Source organism: Panthera leo, chromosome A3 (assembly GCF_018350215.1).
Source record: "Panthera leo isolate Ple1 chromosome A3, P.leo_Ple1_pat1.1, whole genome shotgun sequence".
In the NCBI taxonomy this organism is placed as follows: domain Eukaryota; kingdom Metazoa; phylum Chordata; class Mammalia; order Carnivora; family Felidae; genus Panthera; species Panthera leo.
This window is the reverse complement of record NC_056681.1, coordinates 9,995,804-10,016,352: the sequence shown is the minus strand read 5'-3', so window position 1 is coordinate 10,016,352 and position 20,549 is coordinate 9,995,804. Positions and strand designations below refer to the sequence as shown.

At 46.0% G+C, this 20,549-nt stretch overlaps 1 protein-coding gene across 3 annotated transcripts in view; it reads right to left on the bottom strand.

Annotated features, from left to right (window-relative positions):
• The window catches only part of ZFP64 (ZFP64 zinc finger protein), a 90,444-nt gene that overhangs the window by 47,678 nt on the left and 22,217 nt on the right, over positions 1–20,549 (bottom strand). For 2 of the 3 annotated variants that reach the window (XM_042930644.1, XM_042930645.1), the window contains exons 5-6: positions 18,178–18,429; positions 11,078–12,514 (exon numbers count right to left, since the gene is read on the bottom strand). In XM_042930644.1, the coding sequence (XP_042786578.1) occupies positions 11,232–12,514; positions 18,178–18,429 (1,535 nt within the window). In that variant the 3' untranslated portion in view covers positions 11,078–11,231. Of the gene's footprint in view, positions 1–11,077; positions 12,515–18,177; positions 18,430–20,549 lie in introns of those variants that run through there. The other variant, XM_042930646.1, reaches the window with a different exon arrangement.

Here is a 20,549-nt window from a genome sequence, read left to right as displayed (position 1 = left end):
ATACAATTTCTGTTTCCATATCCTTATATGAAAGAGACTTCTCAGGGTTTACACCAATTAAAAAGAGAATAACTGAAAATTACATGTATCTTATTCCAGCAGTTGGTAAAAATTTTTTTTTTTTTTTTTTTGAGAAAGGTAACATTCATCAAGGATATATAAGCTGATTTAAAAAGTAGGCCTATCTGGGGAGTCTGGGTGGCTCAGTCGGTTGAGTGTCCGACCTTGGCTCAGGTCATGATCTCAAAGTTTGTGAGTTCAAGTGTGTCGGGCTCTGTGCTGACAGCTCGGAGCCTGGAGCCTGCTCTGGATTCTGGGTCTCCCTCTCTCTCTGCGCCTCCCCCGCTCATGCTCTGTCTCTCTCAAAAATAAATAAAACATTAAAAAAAAAATGTATAATATATTTATGTAGTTTACCACATCCCAATAGAAATTTTTTTTTTTTTAAGGTTTATTTATTTAAGTAATCTCCACACCCAATGTGGGACTCGAACTCATGACCCCGAGATCAAGAGTCACATGCTCCTCCGACTGAGCTGGCCAGGCGCCCCCCGGCTCCCCCCCCCCCCCCAAGTTATTTCTAGTGATGATCTGAGGTAGAAAAAAAAATGTTTAAAGCTTGGAGCTCTAGCCAAATGGGTGCGGCCACCATGGCAAACACTGTGGAGTTTCCTTAAGAAAACTGAAAATTGAGCCACCATGTGGGTATTGGTCCGAAGAAGATGAAAAAAACACTAGCTCGAAAAGATATCTGTATCCTCACGTTTATCGCAGTGTTACTTACAGCAGCCAAGTCATGGAAGCAGCCTAAGTGTCCATCAATAGATGAATGGATAAATTCATATGTGAATATTACTCAGCCATAAAAAAACGAGTGCTTCGGGGGCGCCTGGGTGGTGCAGTCGGTTAAGCGTCCGACTTCAGCCAGGTCACGATCTCGCGGTCCGTGAGTTCGAGCCCCGCGTCAGGCTCTGGGCTGATGGCTCGGAGCCTGGAGCCTGTTTCCGATTCTGTGTCTCCCTCTCTCTCTGCCCCTCCCCCGTTCATGCTCTGTCTCTCTCTGTCCCAAAAATAAATTAAAAACGTTGAAAAAAAAAACAAAAAAAAAAAACGAGTGTTTGCCCTTTGAGGCAACATGGATGGTTCTAGAGGGTCGTCTGCTAAGGGAGATGAGGTCAGAGAGAGAAAGACAAATACCATATGATCTCACTTACATATGAAATCTGAAAAACAAAGCAAATGAACAAACAAAACACACTCATAAATACAGAGAAGAAACTGATGGTTGCTGGATGGCAGGTGGGTGGGGAGATGGGCAAATTAGGTGAAAGGGATTAAGAGGCACATCCTTCTGGTTAGAAAATAAATAAGCAGGGGGATGTAATGTACAGCATAGGCAATACAGTCAGCAATACTGTAAAAACTTTGTCTAGTGATGGATGGTAACTTACATTGGGGCTCATTTTGTAATATATATGTATATTACATATGTAAGGTATACGTATGTATATGTAATATATATGTAACAAATCATACTTGAAACTACTATAACATTCTGTGTCAATTATACTTCAGTTAGAAAAAAAAAAGCTAGGAGCTGCATGGTCATAGGGAATAAAAAAATGCAAATTTCAAATGAGATAACCCTACTTTTGTTGCTGAGAAGTAGGAGGGCACGTGCGACAAAAAATTTTTCTAGATCGTAACATTTGCCACGTCCAAGCCCTTCGGGTCCCCCTATTCTGGAAGCTTCAGTGACAGACTGGTTCTGTCACTCTGATTGGGCGAGGGGAGTGAGGTGAGTTTCCACGTTTTCCCCTAGCGACACTGACATTTTGTCTCAGCGTGGCTGGTCCCTGGATCTAGGGCATCTGCGAATTGGATGAGATCAGTATCAAACCTTTCATCTCCACTAGAACAGACTTTAAAGATCACTGGAGAGAAAAGAATCCTATGTCCAAAGCTATCTTTCATCTGCCAGGACCAGGGGAATGCCCACTGAGGCGCCCGTTCTGAAAAACATACTCAAGAAAGCACTCTTAACGGAATAAGGATCAGAGTAAAGATGTGAAAGAGGGGAAGGGGAAGAGGAAGAGTAATATAGGAAATGATGGCAAACAATGACCATTGTCATCTTTGGCCAAATGTAAGTGGGTGATAATAATGCGGGAATTGAGACAAACCACAGGACAAATCTTAACAAAAGCTTGGAAATAAACTCATGAACTGTCTCGGCAAAACTCAGGATTTGGGGAGGGGGTTTTTGGAAGACATGACGTCCAAGGGTCCCCTGTCATGGGGGAGGAGGTTTTTTGGGGGAGGTTGGGGCATGGTTAATATTTATATTTGAGACAGCAATAGAGAAATGTAAATTTACGTATTTTTTAAGTTAAATATTTATTTATTTAATGGGGGGGGGGCAGAGAGAGAGAGGCAGAGAGAGGGAGAGAGAGAATCCCAAGCAGGCTCCATGCTGTCAGCACAGAGCCATTCATGGGGCTCAATCCCATGAACCACGAGATCATGACCTGAGCTGAAATTAAGAGTCAGACGCTTAACCGACTGAGCCCCCCAGGCGCCCGGAGAAATGTAAGTTTAAAAATGATCCGTAAAGCTCGGAAAGTAACTGTTAGCAGAACAGAGACGTTTGTAAGAACTTTCAAGAGAAAAGAGAAAAGCTAAAAAGGAAAAGGGAGAAAAATCACAAAGTTTAATAAACAAAATATTCAATAACACAGTAGTGAATGTACGAATGATAATTCTCCTACCAAAGAAAAAAGGAAGCTGATAAAAGAAAGATATTAAATAACAGAGTAGGCAAAAGTAAGCCAGGCACAGGTAAATAAATATAAAATAGGACTTAGAATATTATTATGATATTATAATATAATATATAATATTATAATTTAAGGTCAAAAGCTACTGAATGGAAAGAACTGGTATAGGAAAGGAAAAAAGGTAAAATTGACAAGGAATATACAACAACCATCAACTTGTACTCTGCAAACGACATAGGGCAATGGGGCACCTGGGGGCTCAGTCGGTTGAACGACCGACTTCGGCTCAGGTCATGATCTCACGGCTCTTGGGTTCGAGCCCTGCGTCGGGCTGTGTGCTGACAGCTCGGAGCCTGGAGCCTGCTTCGGATTCTGGGTCTCCTTCTCTCTCTGCCCCTCCCCCACTCATGCTCTGTCTCTTTCTGTCTCAGAAATAAATAAACATTAAAAAAAAAAAAGTGACACAGGGCAAAGTACAATAAAGCAAAACACCCTAGTAGTTATACGAAAGGCTTGGTTAAGGGGCGCCTGGGTGGCTCTGTCAGTTAAGCCTCCAACTTCAGCTCAGGTCATGATCTCGCGGTTTGTGAGTTCGAGCCCCGAGTCAGGCTCTGTGCTGACAGCTCAGAGCCTGGAGCTTGCTTTGGATGCTGTATCTCCCTCTGTCTCTCCCCTTCCCCTGCTCACACACACTCTCTCTCTCAAAAATAAAGATTTAAAAAAATAAATAAAATTACTTCTTTCAAAATCTATCAAATAGACAAAAACTGAGAGAGGATTAGAGGAACTGAATAGCTCAGTCACCATGCTTACTTCACAGATAACCCGCCAGTCCAAGCAAAACCTGGGCACGTGCATGGCCTTAAAGAAAACTAATAAATTACAAAAAGCACGTATTTCACAGATCACATGCTCACTCTGAACATCAGAAGCTATAATCCAAAACACAGTTTCACAAATTGTAAATACTCGAAAAATAAGAAACGGGTCTCTGTATAAACCCTTGGATTCTGTTCCGACAACCCACCAAACCAAGCAACCCACCCTAAAATTGAAATGACAAGGCATCTAGAAATTTAGGAAAGAAGGATACTTCATATAAGAATCTATAGGGGGACGCCCGGGTGGCTCAGTCAGTTGAAGCGTCCGACTCTTGGTTTTGGCTCTGGTCACGATTGCATGGTTTGTGAGTCTGAGCCCCGCATCAGGCTCTGCGCTGACAGCCTGGGGCCTGCTTGGGATTCTCCCACCTTCTCTGCCCCTCCCCCACTCGTACTCTCTCTGTCTCTCTCAAAAATAAGTAAATAAACTAAAAAAAAAAAAAAATCTACAGGGATATGGACATCACGGACATTTCTGGAAGACCCCGAAATAGGCAAAAATGATTGCTGGGTATCCTGTCTGTTCCCAGCTCTGGGTTACCGAATTCTCGACAGGTTAGTGCCTTTTGTTGGTTTTGAGATATTTGGCAACTTTGTGAGTCACAGGAATGTATAATAACGCAAATACTTCATCCACGGGAATGCAAAGGCACTTTGTCAGGTGGAATGCAGTGGCTTTTGCCCACGAGACACTGAGCAGTGGTGCCCGTGTCTGTGAATTCACTGTAACATTTCTGATCGGGTATGTGAGTGTACGTGCACCGAATTCTCCTTCGCACCTGCTGTAACCTGTGGAAACCAATGCCCTCGTTAATATTTTCGCTACATTTCACTCATGAATATTTTATGTTTGTGTCACGTCACGTGTGACTGTCATTTGTGACAGTCCTGATTTAAACCCTTTAAAACATTATCTTTTTAACAGAGGCGAAGTCACCGTGGAAAATACATAGCTTTCGATGCTTTCATTATGAAAGGCTGAAAATAAGTGAATGCTCAGGAAATTAGAGGAACAAACTAAACGGAAAGAAAAGTAGGAAAACGAATGAATAAAGAGAAAAGAGAAAATAATAAAATGGAGGAGGGTAAGCCAAGTAAATAAAAGCAAAAGCTTTTACTCTAATATTTTTACTTTTACTTTAATACAAGTGGACAACAGACAATCCTTTTGGCAAACTGAGGAGCAGACTGAAAATACAAAAAAAAAAAAAAAAAAAAAAAAAATCAAAACAAAAACAGAAACACCCCCTAGAAACCAGTAGCAGTAAGAAAGCTGGTGGGGTGCCTGGGAGGCTCAGTTGGTTAAGCATCCAACTCTGGCTCACGTCATGATCTTGCGGGTCCTGGGTTCAAACCCCGCATTGGGCTCTGTGCTGACAGCTCAGAGCCTGGAGCCTGCTTCGGATTCTGCGTCTCCCTCTCTCTCTGCCCCTAACCCACTCGCATTCTCTCTCTCTCTCTCTCTCTCAAAAATAAATAAACATTAAAAAAATTAAAAAAAAAAGAAAGCTGATAGATCTCCCCCAAATGCCGAAGATTTAAAAATAATTTTAAGAGGATGTTGAACAGAATTATAGAGCTGGCGACTTGAAAGCTAGAGCAGAGTGAATGATTTTTCTTTTGCAAAATATAAATGACCAAAATCGAGCCACAAAGGCTATAAAACCCACACAGACTGGTAACTGTAGAAAAAGTTGGGAAGTTTTGTTAAGGACGTGCAACAAAAAAGGGCTTGCAGCCCACACAGTAAACAGATCATTCCCGAGATAGCAAAATTATTGCTAAGTCCCTGAAAAAGAAGGAAAGAGTGCCAATTTATCTTCAGAGTAGCATCACCTACCAGAACAAGCAAAAATGAGCACAAAAAAAGAAACCCAGAGATCAATGGCGCTTATGGTTAGAGTTCTAGAACTTCCAAGGGAAACACAGTAAATGCAACCGAGCAGTGTGTTACAAGACTCAGCCAATGTGCCCGAGATGGCTCATTCCGGGACCGCAAGGCGATTCAGGACCAGGCTATACGAATTCACTACATCCGCGTACTTACGTGCAAACCCCAAAAAGCTATGTCAAGACACTCCAAAGATATTTGACAACATTCAGCAAACTACCCTGATAAAAACTCTAAGTGAAAAGTGCAGAACAAAGTGACCAAAGTGCTGGAAAAACTATCGCTCAAAAGAACAGTGTACATTATATTAAATGGGGAAATTCTGAAGCCATTCACATTCCAATTGGAGACACAGGAAGATGTCAGCTGTATCACCTTTTCTTGGAGGCTCAGGCTAATTGCAGCTGGACCAGAAAACAAAGTAGCAGAAATATTACAAGATGAAAGAACTGGACAAGAAAACAAAGTAGCAGAAATATTACAAGATGAAAGAACTGGACAAGAAAACAAAGTAGCAGAAATATTACAAGATGAAAGAACTGGACAAGAAAACAAAGTAGCAGAAATATTACAAGATGAAAGAACCTAGAAATGAGATGACTGTATTATGACCATCATAAATTATATATATGGGAGACCCAGAGTTTCTAATACTGTCAATTAATACGATTTTTTAAAAGATTTTATTTTTACTTATTATTATTATTTTTTTAATGTTGACTTTTGAGAGAGAGACAGCATGAGCGGGAAAGGGGCAGAGAGAGAGAGAGAGAGGGACAGAGGATCCGAAGCGGGTCCTGTGCTGACAGCAGAGAGCCCGATGTGGGGCTCGAATTCACAAATCCTGAGATCATGACCTGAGCCCAAGTCGACGCTTAACTGGCTGAGCCACCATATGATTTTATTGAATAACGGTTACCACAGGATTTGAATAAAGGTTTTTGGGTGTGAGAGTTAACATGTTTTAAAAAGTCATTCTGTTTTTAGATGCAATATCACATTGACACATTTCTTTTTTTTTTTTTAATTTTTTTAACGTTTATTTATTTTTGAGAAGAGAGAGACAGAGCATGAGCAGGGGAGGAGAGAGAAAGAGGGAGACACAGAATCTGAAACAGGCTCCAGGCTCTGAGCTGTCAGCACAGAGCCCGACACGGGGCTCGAACTCACAGACCGTGAGATCAGGACGTGAGCTGAAGTCAGACGCTTAACCGACTGAGCCACCCAGGCGCCCCAACACATTTCTTATAAAAATTCTCAAAAGGTTTCTTTCCTGGGGAGGGGAGCTGAGAAATACTGTATAGTACAAACAAACAACAGCTCATTTGGAAGAAAGAATATCTAAGAATCGCTAAGAAAATCTTGGAACAGAATAGCTGAGGGAGGCTTTGTGATTCTAAAAGACAGTAAGGCTTATCTTAGAGCTAATATAATAAAGTCTGTGCTGCCGGCAAACCAGAAAAGACATTAAAGATCAGTGAGACAAATCAGAGTTTCCAGAAACAGATCCAAGTGTATTCGAGAACTTGGTCTACAGGTGAAATTAGGATTTCTGTTCCGAGGAAAAGAATATCTTATTTAACAAATGGTCCTGCACGTGTGAGCCACCAAATTCCCATGTCCTATGGGCATAGCTAGGAATTTTTGCTGCAGTAAATTGCTAACTAAAAACACACCACAAAAATATTAAAGGAAAAAAAACTTTTTTCATCTCAGGGGAAGAGAGGACTTGTCCTAGATAAAACAGTAGCCACAAGTGAAGCATAGAAGATTCTGACTATAGAAAAAGATAGTTTTTTTTTTTGTATGGTGATGGCATTGCAAGAACAGTCCCCAGACAGAGGACAGGAGGGAAGGAAACTCAGCAATATGTGACAGACATGGGGTTCGTGTCTCCAGTGCCCAACAATCCAAGGAGGAAAGTGAGGGAGGATGCGTTTAAGGTTCACAGACAAGAGAAATGCAAATCACCAACAAGTCTATATAGAGGCGCCACAGAAAGGCAGATGAAAACACCAGCTGGCGAAACGCACACAGACCAGATGGCTCATTTCCCTCGCCAGCTTGACAAAACTTGGAAAGATTGCTAACACCCAGGATTGGTGATGGTGGGGATGCACACCACACGTGAGACTACCGTGTCGAAAAAGTAATCTCAAACTATGCAAGTAGCAGCCACGGCCACTTGCTGAAACTCAGAAGGCACAACTGAACGTGAGCGATCAGTAGGACGTTTACCGCTGCCGTTTGTGACGGCAAACGAAAACGGAGCAACCTGCACGCCCACGAGTAGGGAGATGGTCGAATAATGTGTGGTTTGTTCATCCTACTACCTTTGGCTTAAGCAGAAAGTTAGAGATAGCTGTATTCACCTGCAGCACTGTTAACACACAGCATCGCAAGAGCAACTTACAGAGAAATATACATAGTGTGATACAATTACGAGAAAAATAGGAAAAAAAACTTCTCTATGTTAGTTTTTGAGCCTATGTATGTTAGTATGAATGCAGAGAAAACTTAACATTACTAACCTTGGGTAGGATGAGAATAGGAAGGGGGCTGGAGATGATTGGCTTGGTTTTTGTACCTTTCTATAGATAGTTTGTTGCAAGGAACACATTTTGCTGTTGTGGTTTGTTACAAAAAAAATCCAAATATGCACGTGTGTGTGTGTGTGTGTGTGTGTGTGTGTGCGCGCGCGCGCAGGCATGTATATGTGTATATAGAGGGCAGCAGCCAGGCAAGGTGCAAAGATTTAAAAAGAAATAGAGCATATAAACAGAAAACAGCATGTTCAGTTCAAACCTAACTCTATAACTGGAGTGGAAGGCATACCATACATAAACATAGAAACAAAGGAAGTCCATCAAAAAAGAAAATCCATCAAAATGGTCACAATTTTTATGTCTGGGTGGTAAGAATACTAGTAACTTTTAATTTTTTAAAAAAATGTTTATTTATTTTGAGAGAGAGAGAGGGAGAGAGAGAACACACAAGTGAACGAGCAGGGGAGGGGCAGAGAGGGCGAGAGAGAGAATCCCAAGCATGCGGGGCTTGATCCCATGGACTGGGAGACCATGACCTAAGCCCAAATCAAGAGTCGGACATTTAACCAACTGAGCCACCCAGATGCCCCTGGCAACTTTAATTTTTAAAAATAATATGTGTTTCACATCTTTTCTACCTTGAATGTACACTGCATTTCTAATCAGGGGAAAAAAAAACCTCTTTAACAAAAAGTTGAAAAAGAAAAGGGGGCATTCTGGGAAAAAAAAGAAAGAGATAGAAAACAAGTTCGTGGTACTAGAAGTTTCCCGGATAAAACTGAATAGCTACATAGTTATTTATTTTTTTTAAGTTTACTTATTTTGAGAGAGAGAGGGAGAAAAAGGATGAGTGGGGGAGGGGCAGAAAGAGAGGCTCCCAAGCAGGCTCCCTACTGTCAGTGCAGAGCCCGATGCGGGGCTCGAACCCACGAACCGTGAGATCGTGACCTGAGCTGAAGTTAGATGCTCAACCAACTGAGCCACTCGGGTGCCCCTAGCTAAATAGTAGGCTAAAGAGCTGTAAGCAAGAATTCTAAAGCAGTGAAATTATTAAAATATTAACATAGTATGCTGGAAACTTTTTCAATTTCTTACCAAATCATGGTTAGTGGCTCACTATATCCATTGCTAATAGGAAAATAAATTGTGGCAACCCCACCATCCCAGAACCTTCAGAATTATGTTCAAATATTAAGGATCAAAGAAAGCTCAAACTCTATAGCTATTTCCTAAGGGAAGCTGACTTTCCTATTTCCAACAGGCAAACCCTGAAGGTTTCTGCATCACCATTGTGTGTATTTCCTAAGTTTGTTATTGGCAGAGAAAAAGGGGGGGAGGGTAATATCTTTATACAAAAGTGAGCTGATCCGCATGAGAACTTTGTGCGCCGGGAAAGTCAAAGTAATGAGGACTCTGGAAAAAATGTGCTTTGGGGGCACCTGGGTGGCTCAGTCGGTTGAGTATCCGACTCTTGATTTTGGCTCAGGCCGTGGTTTCATGGTTCATGGGTCTGAGCCCCACACAGGACTCCACACTGGGAGTGCAGAGCCTGCTTGGGATTCTCTGTCTCCCTCTCTCTCTGCCCCTCCCCTGCTCTCTCTCTCTCTCTCTCTCCCAAAATAAATAAATAAACATTACCTAAAAAAAAAAAAAAAAAAAAAAAGTTAGGGCACCTGGGTGGTTCAGTTGGTTAAGCATTCAATTTGGGCTTGGGTCATCATCTCAGTTCATGAGTTCGAGCCCCATGTGGAGCTAGTTGCTGTAGTCACAGCCTGCTTCGCATCTTCTGTCCCCCTCTCTCTGCCCCTTCCCTGCTTGTACTCTCTTTCTCAAAAATAAATAAGTCTTCAAATAAATAAATATATCTTAAATAAAGTTAAAAAATGTGTTTTCTCTAACATTGTAAATGTGTTTCTCTCACAAGAGAACCCTCCTCTCCTCCCCAATCCTTGCTGACACTCTGTGAGAGCATGTTTCATTCGTTCAGTATATACTAAGAGCCCAACATGAGCTGAAGATCATGCTAAAGGCTGGAAATTAGAGGTAACCACCCTGAAGTTCATGTCTTTGGGTGGAAGCCTGAGTGATTCTAGCTTGCTCTCTGGTGCCACCTACTGATCGAACAGCATTTCAATCCAAAACAATAACCTTTAAATTTCCCTTTCCATCGTAGAGCCTGCGCTTTCGAAAACCCTAGGTACTTTCCCAGTCCCACTCATCTGGTCCCTGGGACTGCACGTATGTTGATATTTAAAAGAATCGCATCCAAGAAAACTATCCTAAACGTAAGTAGGAACTCACATCACATTTGCATCTAAACAGAAACGTCAGGTTCATCAATCTCAGGTTTCGAAATGCTATACAGTTGGGTCACTTTGGATACCATGCATACTTAAGTTGACTGGTATGTTTGTGTAATATTTATCAGGGGTCTAAAAACATTTGCTTCTTCAAATTCTCTTTAGTCATAGGATAATTCACACCCATCATGCCCCAGTCATACTGTGGCTCTAAAGAATCATTAACATTCAGTATATTTTACTCACATATCAATTTATTAGGAAACCATTCCTTTTTTTTCTGATTAGCACTAAACATTTTTTTTTTTTTTTTGGTGGAGGGCGGGGGGGGGGGGGTCCAGTATCCATGTAACATTATGTAGAAAATGGTCCTGACGCCAATAGATTGGTATCCACGTACTAAAACACTAATGGCCCAAACTCGAAGGAGAATCTCAGAACCGTAACTTAAGAGAGGTCGGGAAGTCCCATCTCGTACACAAATTTAATGAGATTGGAAAAAACCCTTCTCAGAACTGGGAAATCAAGCTGGACAAAACAAATGTACTCACGACTCACTGCATTTAATTCCAACCCCTAACTGGAATCATCTTGGGAACATTTAAGAATCCTACAACAGCTAAATAACACGGCGATTCAGAGGTGACCTCAAAGTTATTATTACAGCATTAAAAAATTATAGTTAAGCAGTATAAAATTACAATTTATTACGAGGGGAGGGGTTTCACAACAATCCTTAAAAACATTAAGAGCAAACCTCTCACAGAATTCTATTTACGACTTCCTGTTTTGTCACTCCTCTTTCCTCTTTTCCCCTTTCTTTTGGCTTTTCAGTTCTAATCTGGTATGGAATCCGCCGGACAGAGCAAGGCTGGGTGGGCTCCCCCCTGAATGATGGAGTAAGTCTGCTTGGGTAATTCTTGCTGGGAAGAGGAGGAGAATATAGGCGGGGCCGTGGTGGCCACGGCGATGTTCTGACCTCCGTCGCTTACCACGGTCACTTCGGTTGTCCCCTCCTGAATCAGAGCGTTAAGGCCTTCAAAGTCAGTGCATGTAATCCCCGAACTGGTGATAAAAGTCTGGTTGCCGGAGCCTTCCTGGGGGCTGCCTGGGGTCGCGGGGATGAGAGTCTGGTGCAGCGTGGCTCCGTCGGCCTGGTCGTGAGCGGTGAGCAGCACAGCCGGCTGCGTCATGGCGCCCGCCTCGCTCGGACACCCCGAGGGCTGGGGGGGGGCGATCAGATTGACCTGGCGCAAAATCTGCAGCCGGCTGTTCCCCGGGAGCTCCTCCGGGTTCTGCGCCACCAGGGCGGGGGGCACGATGTTCACCGCGGCGGCCGCGGCCTGGATGATGGTGTTGGCCTGCGGCACCTGATGACCAACGATGATTTTGACTCGCCCCTCGCTGAACGGGGGCACTTGGCTGGGCTGCAGGGGCACCTGCAGGTGGCCCACGGCGAGGGGCGCGGCCGGCTGCTTGCTGGGGTCGATCTGGAACTGCAGGACGGTCACATCCGAGTTCTTGTTCTCGTGGTACTCGCTGTGCTGCCTCTTGTGGCTGCGGAGCGAGTCCTCGCGCATGAACGAGGCTTCGCACATATCACAGTGGAAAGTCTTCTTGGCGTCCAGCTTGGCCACCTGCCGGCTGCTCTGCCGGCCCGAGTCCTTCCTGTCCAAGGCCTCGGTCTTGACCACGTCCGCGTGGAATTTCTTCACGTGCTTGCTCAGGTTGCTGGGCTGCTTGCTGTCGAAGCTGCAGTACTGACACTTGAAGGGCCGGTCGGTGCAGTGGATGCGCTCGTGGACGCGCAGCGCCGCCTTGCTGGGGCACGAGTAACTGCACTCCGAGCACTTCTCGGGATGCTCAGACTGGTGCACCCGGCTGTGCTTGCGCAGGGTGGCCTTGCTGTCACCCAGGAAGTCGCAATGCGGACACTTGAAGTTATTCCCGCTGTGCTTGATGCGGATGTGCGACTTGAGGTTGCCCTTCATGGTGCAGCGGACATTGCAGAACTCGCACTTGAAAGGCTTCTCCCCCGAGTGCACGCGCATGTGCCTTTTCAAGTCCGAGCTGATTTTGAACTTGGCGCTACAGAGCCAGCACTGGAAGGGGGCGTCCCCTGTCAACACAAGGTGAGTTTCGATAAGAACAGGCAGGCAACAACCACAGCGGATCCCCCCGAAGCACACACCAGAAAATCGCTTATACCAAGGCGGGCGGTGGAGACCTTCTAACCGCAGCTGCTAGTTTCTGACCCTGGGAGAAAAAAAAAAGTGGGGGGGGGGGAGGGGAGGGGGACGGGGGCTTCTTTTCTTTCCCCAAACCTGAACCCCCAGGATCGTGACCAACCCCACGGGAAACACGGGAGATGGAAAAGAGCTATTCAACTGCCCCAAATAAGAGGGTATTTGTGAATATAACTTCTGTTCTTTAAAGCAATCAAGCTAGCGTTCATTTTGCTCAGGTGCCCACTCTGCTAGTTAATGGTTCGCACTTGCGGAAACTTTGCACAATCCGTGGATTTCGACTGAGTTACGTGGCGTAACGGGTTCGAGGCCACATTTTGGAATCAGCTCCGCACTCAATTAGAATAGTCTTTTACAAAGTGATCGAAACGCCCAGCTTACACTTCGTGCAGAGTTTTATGAACAAAGACGTGTTTATCGCGCAAAATTTATTTATCCCGCATTGCCAGCTGCGTTCTTTGCTTGTGAAGTTACGGCATCCAGCTGCCCGATTTTTGTTTTGTTTTGTTTTGAATTCATGTTCGCGGAAAGATGAGCAGGGGAAAGTGAAATTGCAAACATCTGAGTGCACGTGATATTCCAAATGTATTTCCTCAATGAATGGCACGTCCAAATCATCTAAGGCACTGACAACTCACGCGAATGGGTGACCCCTGCCCATTTTACGGGTTAAGCAAGCAAAGTAGCAGCTGACATTCTTCCGTTGCTTCCAGGATGGCAGGCCCTCTGCTGAGCACTCCACAAGAATGGCCTCGTTTGATGCTCCCAACATTCCCATGAGGTGGGGGCTATTACCACTATTATTCCTAACACTACCGTACGGATGAGGCCCAGGCAGACTACGTAACTTGTTCGTAGCAGGGCCTGGATTCGAACCCAGGCTGCCTCCAAGGCTGGTATTCTTAGATGCCGGGCAATTTTCTGTGCATAGGACTGATGTGCGCTTTCTCAGGCCATAAACTCAGAGAAGGAATCGTGTTCCGGCTTTTTGGTATAAGGCCTAAAACGTCACCATAAGCGGCTTATTCATAAGTACAAATGAGTGAAGATGGCCGGGGGCAAATTTAACAAGCTTCTCTAAAACCGAGAGGCTCCAGCCTCAACGATGCTTTGTAGGACTACACGCCCCCAAGATCGTGCACGCTAAGCTCTAGGACCAGGAGTGGTAAGCTACAGCCTGTGGGCCAAAGCCAGCCCACGGCCTGTTTTTATAAATAAAGTTTTATTGGAATCTAGCCACGCACAGTTGTGCGTATGTTGCTTCTGGCTGATTTATGCTCCAAAGGCAGAGCTGAACAATTGCGACAGCAATCGTGCTGATACAGTTTCAGCAACTGTATGGCCTGAAAAGCCTAAAACATGTACTGTTGGGCCTTTTACGGAAAGCTTGCTGACTGCCGCCTCGGAATTTTATGCTGAACCTCTCTGATGCTATCAACTCTTTTCTGGCAGGTGAGTGAAACCCCCGGACCCTTTCTTAGGACACTGCTTAAATACACAAAGTAAACTAAAATAAAAATCAACAGGAATCCAAAAGAAACCAAGTATTTTGAAATAGTTACTTAAGAAATGAAAAGGAAAAATTCACGCTATGGCAATGTCGTGTGCTTTATTAAAATCTTTTTTTTAAAGTGATCTCTGCACCCAACATGGGGCTCGAACTCATGACCCCAAGATCGAGGGTTGCACGCTCCACCGACTGAGTCAGCCGGGTGCCCCTATGCCTGTGCTTTATTAATGCATTGAATAAGATGTAGCGGCGGGTCTAGAACTATAATAATTTCTAAACAGAGAAGAGCGGAAGTGATATTTCGATCTATCTACAACAAGCGTCCTGAAAAGATCTGTGATCTCTCCTGGCGACAAGTCATAGGCACTATTCTGACACCAGTTGCCTTTTTCGTAATTGAAGGACACGGCAAATTTCAGTACAGTTAGTGACAGGGAAGGTGGACTTTTTTCCCCCATCCAAGTTCACGGACCACCGAAATTCTACTCATGCATCACCGAGTGGAGGCATCTGTGGACCCAGAGTAAGACTCTCTACTTCAGAAAAGTCTCCTAGGTTTTCCAGTCGTATCCCTGCCCTAATGACTGACAGTCTTTTTGCCTTTTTTTTTTTTTTTTTTTTAAAGCCATCAGCGCAGGATGAAATCCAGAAACACCGGATAACCAAATCTCACAGCTGAGTTGCAGAGCTTAACAGCACTTGTTGATATGAAGGCAAAGGTCCTAAATCCCTTTGTCATCTTTCTTCCTTTTTTTTTTTCTTTAACCACAGATTTCTTAACTGAGGCATCCTGGTTAGTAATAGATGCGCGGGGCCATACGCTCTCCAAAGCTAATGGCTACATTTATTTCTGCCCACTATGGGACCCTCACGGTGTCTAGGACCTAGCAGGGACTTCATGAATGTTGCCGAATGAATGAGCAACTGACCTTAGCCAGCAGATCTTTTCTCAAGTTTACGTTGCTGCTCAAGCCACTGATGATGGAGCCAATCTAAGTGACGACAGGGTAAAAACCAAATCCTATTAATCTTACTCTCTGTAAAATCTCGTAAGTGCCGCAGATTTATAAAAGGGAAATGAAGCTTCTAGGGAGACCTCGCATACACGGCACACGTTTAAACTCTTGGAGACTCCACCTTTTCTACACCAATTTGAAGATGCTGCTATCAACGGTAAGTTTATCTTTCTAAATGAAAATGATTCTGAACCCTTTCACGTGTGAACCCTTCGGCTCTTGTCACTTAGGCTGGGGGGAATTCTGAAGACACCCACTGACCACCAGTTATGCCGATGTCTTAAGCTGCTGTAACGGGTTACAAAAACGGTCCCAAATCTTGCCACCTCTCCTCCCTCCCTGTAGCTGCGACCTTTGCCGCGTGTGGAATCACGCATGGTCTCTCGACAGGGGCAGCACGACCTGCCGTGACCCTCGACACCACGTCACTAGATTTTGGCTGAGGGTAGGTTAACTGGGCTTGATCCGCGTAATGGCTCGAAATGCGCTTGTGCGTTGGGATTTGCTCGCTTGTACCTCCGTCAGCCGTCGCCGTGGGAGGATCAAGGCTGGCTCAGCCCTGGTCCCAGGAGGAGGATGACAGAAATGTGGAGCAGTGCTGGATTCCAGCAACCAAGACCAGTGGACGGACAGCCCGCAGCGAGCAGATGCTCAGACACGTTAAGTGAATCCTGCCAAGATCAGAGTTGCTGAGGTGACACCCAGCTGATCCCCAGCACGTGGACAGAAACGGCGTGTTGTCACATCTGCTGAGGTTTTGTTAATGCCGCATTACTGTGACGACAGATAGCTGAGACGGATATCGGTATCTAGAAACAAAATGCTGCCGTAACAGAAAACTAAAATCTGTAGCATTGGCCTTGGGACCGGGCAGCAAGTAGAGACCGGAGGCCTGGCAGTTGCACACTGTTTAATGGCAAACATTTGGTAAAACTGTCACCTGTAGCCACTCAGAAGACAGAGAATGCACCTACTGAACTGTGGACTCGAGCAAAGAGATCAATTCTGGGCAGAACCGTGAAAGCGTCTTCCAAGCTGCATAGGATGAGGTCCGATAAGGAAGAGACAAACTCAAAAAAGAACCGGCCATTTCCTAAATGGAATTCAGAGAGAATACAGAAAACCAAAGATGGGCTGGGTTAGATAAGATTTCTCATCTCCAGTCAGTAAAAGGTTTTCAGAGTAAGACAGAAACTCGGGGATTGAAGATCAGATCCAGGAAAGTGATCTCAGGGGGAAGACCGGATGACAAACGAGGGGTGTCGATGTAAAGTAAGGCTCTTCGTAAGACCTCCGAAAGAACGAAGTTGGCATAAGTAGGTTCTCCCGCTGGCCGCGAGTCCTGGGAATCTCCAGGGATTCAACAGCAGAAGGTTTTAAGCCCAAAGTGCCTAGAATTGGGTTCGGAGAAAGGAGAGCCTCCGAGAGAATTGTGGGTGTGGCTTTTGGCACAAAGACACACAGGAAACTCACAAAGTCTTGCTGATGGCTCTGCTAGCAAACTTGTCACCACCCTAGAGTCAAAGAGCCGTACCTTTGGGTGGGCAGGAAGCAGGCTGAGAAAGTTCCTCAAAGGAACATTTTCCACCGCTTTTCAGAAGGGGCTCAGGCAGGTGATAGGAAGGATGCTGTGGTGGGGAGGGTCGGGAACCGGGGAGCCGAGCCAAGGAAGGCCTAACCAGGAAACATTCCCTGGCCCCAGAGTGAGGGGACCCGGGGACATTTGCCCAGAGGGATCTTGGAAATCTGTGGAGCAGGGACTGCCAAGGGCTTCCCATTCTTCCCCTTTTGAACAGCAGGGTTACTGGAATTATTCCGGCTCTGTGTCACCACTGCACATTGGGAACGTAGGAACACACGGCTTGTCTTTTCATTTCCAAGGCCTCTAGGTTAAGAGAAGCCATATTCGAACCTGGTGGAGATCACGGTATCCCGGCCTTTAATCTTGATCCTGTGACTGGGTGTGATTTATGTGGGTCTTGGGAAGGTATGACTCTATCTTCACGTCAGAGATGTGAGTGATGGCGAGCTGGACTACAGTTGTTTGCAAAAATGGCCCCGATTCTTTACCCTTCCTCCTATCTCTGGCCTCTGCCGTGTAACCTGGCGGTGACCTCCCACCGTGGGTGAGCCCAGTCCCACCTGTGACACCAGGCCCAACCATACAGCCTGCTTCAGCCAGTGGGATGAAGGCAGAGGCTTGACTGGGGCCTCCCCACTGGGGGGTGCCTGCTTGTACCCTGCCACGGCCATGAGAAGGACAAACCTGGGGTAGCCCACTGGCCCCAGGAAGAGGATGAGAGGCATGTGGAGCAGAGCCAGACTGCCGCAGCTAAGGCAAGTGTACAGACAGCTAACCCACAGGCAGCAGAACCCCAGCCAAGGTCAGTGGACAGATACCCAGCCTTTCCCCACACATGCGACTGAGCCCTGCCGAGATCAACACAGTGTCCAGCCCACCGGCTAGACCTGAAGTCCGTAAGCAATGAACGCTTATTATAATACGCCACTGAGGTTTTGTAGCGGTTGTTACACAGCATCATTGTATCGATAGCTGACTGATACACTCGCCCAAAGGAAAACGCACACGCTTGGGTAAGTTACCTACTCTGCTGGGTTCTTCCATGAACCCGTGCCCATGCTGAGCGAATCCGAGCATACTTCAAAAAGGATGGAAGTAATACGGAAGCTATGCAGAAATGGATGAAAAGTGCATTGTTTATATTTGTATCTCTATTTCATTTAGCTCACCTCCTCAACCAAATACCTTAGAAGTGAAGAAGGTAGAAAGCCACACAAAGATATACACGAGGTTATAAACTCCACGTTCTTCCCTGCTGGACTGAGCAGAGGCGTTTCTGGGTAGATGAAAAGCAAACCCACGATCGGTGCAATGACCACCCCGTCCCCAGGTCGCTTACTGCGCTTGTGACTCGAGGCTCTGGGGTGCTTCTGACTCAGGTCACAGGCAGTTACGAGTGCAGCGTGAGAGGCAGCGGGAGGGACCTACCTGTGTGGGACCGCAGGTGCACGGTGAGCTGGCTGGAGTTGCGGCTGGCGTAGGGGCAGATCTGGCATTTGAAGGGCCGCTCGTCCGAGTGTATCCGCAGGTGCTTGTTGAGGCTGCTGCTGTCGGCTGCAGCGTAGTCGCACGTCTTACACTTGTAGGGCTTCACGCCCGTGTGGCAGCGCATGTGGGTCTTCAGCTTATCCTTCCGGCTAAAGCACTTGCCGCAGACTTCACACTTGTGGGGCTTGTCTCCTTCAGACACACACACACACACACACACACACACACACACACACACACACACAGATGGCATCAGAAAACGATACTGAAAAGGAAACAGGCTTATTTCCCACTGCCTTACGAGAAGAGGAATACGCAATCAGCGAAGAACATTCAGGAAAGCCCCAGAGCTACGCGGAACACGGGCAAAAGAGCTGCCCAACACGTCAGGAGAGGGGGAGTTCCTTCGGGTTTGCCTACTGGCATTTTCTAATTTCTCCTACATCGAAAAGAGTTCCTTGTTAGTTAAGCACAGAAGGCGACTCAAGTTGTTAAAGTACGGCTCAGTAAAACAAGACGCTGTTCTCACGGAGGTCTCGCTCCATTCTGTCCTGTTCCCTTTTCTTCACGGACACGCCCCAGCACGCGGAGGCTCACGTTTTAGGGGCGCTCCTGGCCAAGCAGCTCAAGGCTGCATTTCTCAGCCTCGCCCGCAGCGAGGCGTGATTCGGCAGCAGAGTCCCCCTCGCTGATGTCGCAGAGGAGGTAAAGGCGTCCCTTTTGTAAAAGGACACTGCTTGCCTTTTACTGTTTGCTTTCCGCCCTTCCTGCCGGCTATTTCCAAGACTGGGGGGGGCGGGGGGGTGGTGAACGGCAGGTGCGGTCAGCAGGTGTGTGGATGGTGTCATGGGACACGACGCACCATAACGGTGTAGAAGGAAGCGAGGTCCTCGGATGATCGTAGGACAGAGCCGCCTGCCTGCCCTAGACCACCTGCCTTACCTCCGGACAGTTATGTGACAGACCCACAAACCCCCACCGCGTACGAGCCGCTGTTTGGGTTTCTCTGTGACAGCAGCCTAACCTGTCCTCACTAAGCACAGGCCAACTTACCACCCATGAACAGCTGCTAACTTTTCGATGGAGGTCTCTGCAACTATCTACGTGCGTCTGTGTGCGTATCAGGCACAAAACACTTCTCGGCTGACGTCAACTCGAATACTGTTTCCGAGGCACCGGGCCTCTCAGTGACTTTCCTCAATCCTGTCAACAACCGGGATTAGAACCCACGACGGTCTTGCTTTCTGAGCCAAATGCAATAGTGCCTCCCCACTGACTACTTTCTGGCACTGGAAATAATTTCGAACGTCTCGTCACATCATTAAATAGCCACAACACAATTTTGAAAGCTGACGTAGTTGACTGTATGGATGGAGCGTAAATTATTGAACCAATTCCCTACCTGGCCACTGAAACCAGTGAGGTAGGCATCTACTACTTTTATGGACAGATGACCACTATTGAATGGTGTTTTCCACTGCAATTTGCAGTGATGGTTTGGATGATATTAACTTCATAAAGGATGCGAAAAGTAGATTTGGTGTGTTTTTAGCCCCCGTACAGGGATGTCAAAATTTAAGAATACGACACAGGAGACTATTAAGACTGGTGACTTTGGGTCTATATGGGATAAGGAAGTGGGTGGTGAAGTCAGGATCTCCCCTTTTTACTTTATGTATTAAATGTGACTTTTGGCCAAATTCTAAGTAGCCAACTGTTAAAATCAATCATCGGCCAAAGCCGATCACTGTTGTCTTACAGCAAACATCTGGGGTTTAAGAATACATCTAAAAGGGTATGAAAGAGGGGTACCTGGGTGGCTCAGTCGGTTAAGCCTCTGACTTCGGCTCAGGTCATGATCTCGCGGTTCGTGGGTTCGAGCCCCATGTTTGGGCTCTGTGCTAACAGCTCACAGCCGGGAGCCTGCTTCGGATGCTGGGTCTCCCTCTCTCTCTGCCCCTCCCCTACTCGCACCCTCTCTCTCTCTCTCTCTCTCTCTCTCTCTCTCTCTCAAAAATAAACATTAAAACAAATTTTTTAAAAAGGATGTGAAAGATTATAATTTTATGATTGCAAGTGCTAGCCATCAAATTTAAAAGTCCATGAACAGTAATTTCTCATGGTTGTCAGCTGCTGATTAGCTCCTGTGGTCGCCATCCTCCCTATCTGCCACACCGAGCAGGTGCCGGAAGCTGGGGAAGAAGGATGGTTTCCGGCCAGAGAACAGCCTGCTGTCCTTGCTCCTGGCCACGCCCTCCTCTCTCAAAGTACCTGAGGTGAGGACGCCTTCTCGTCAACTCTCCGACTTGAAG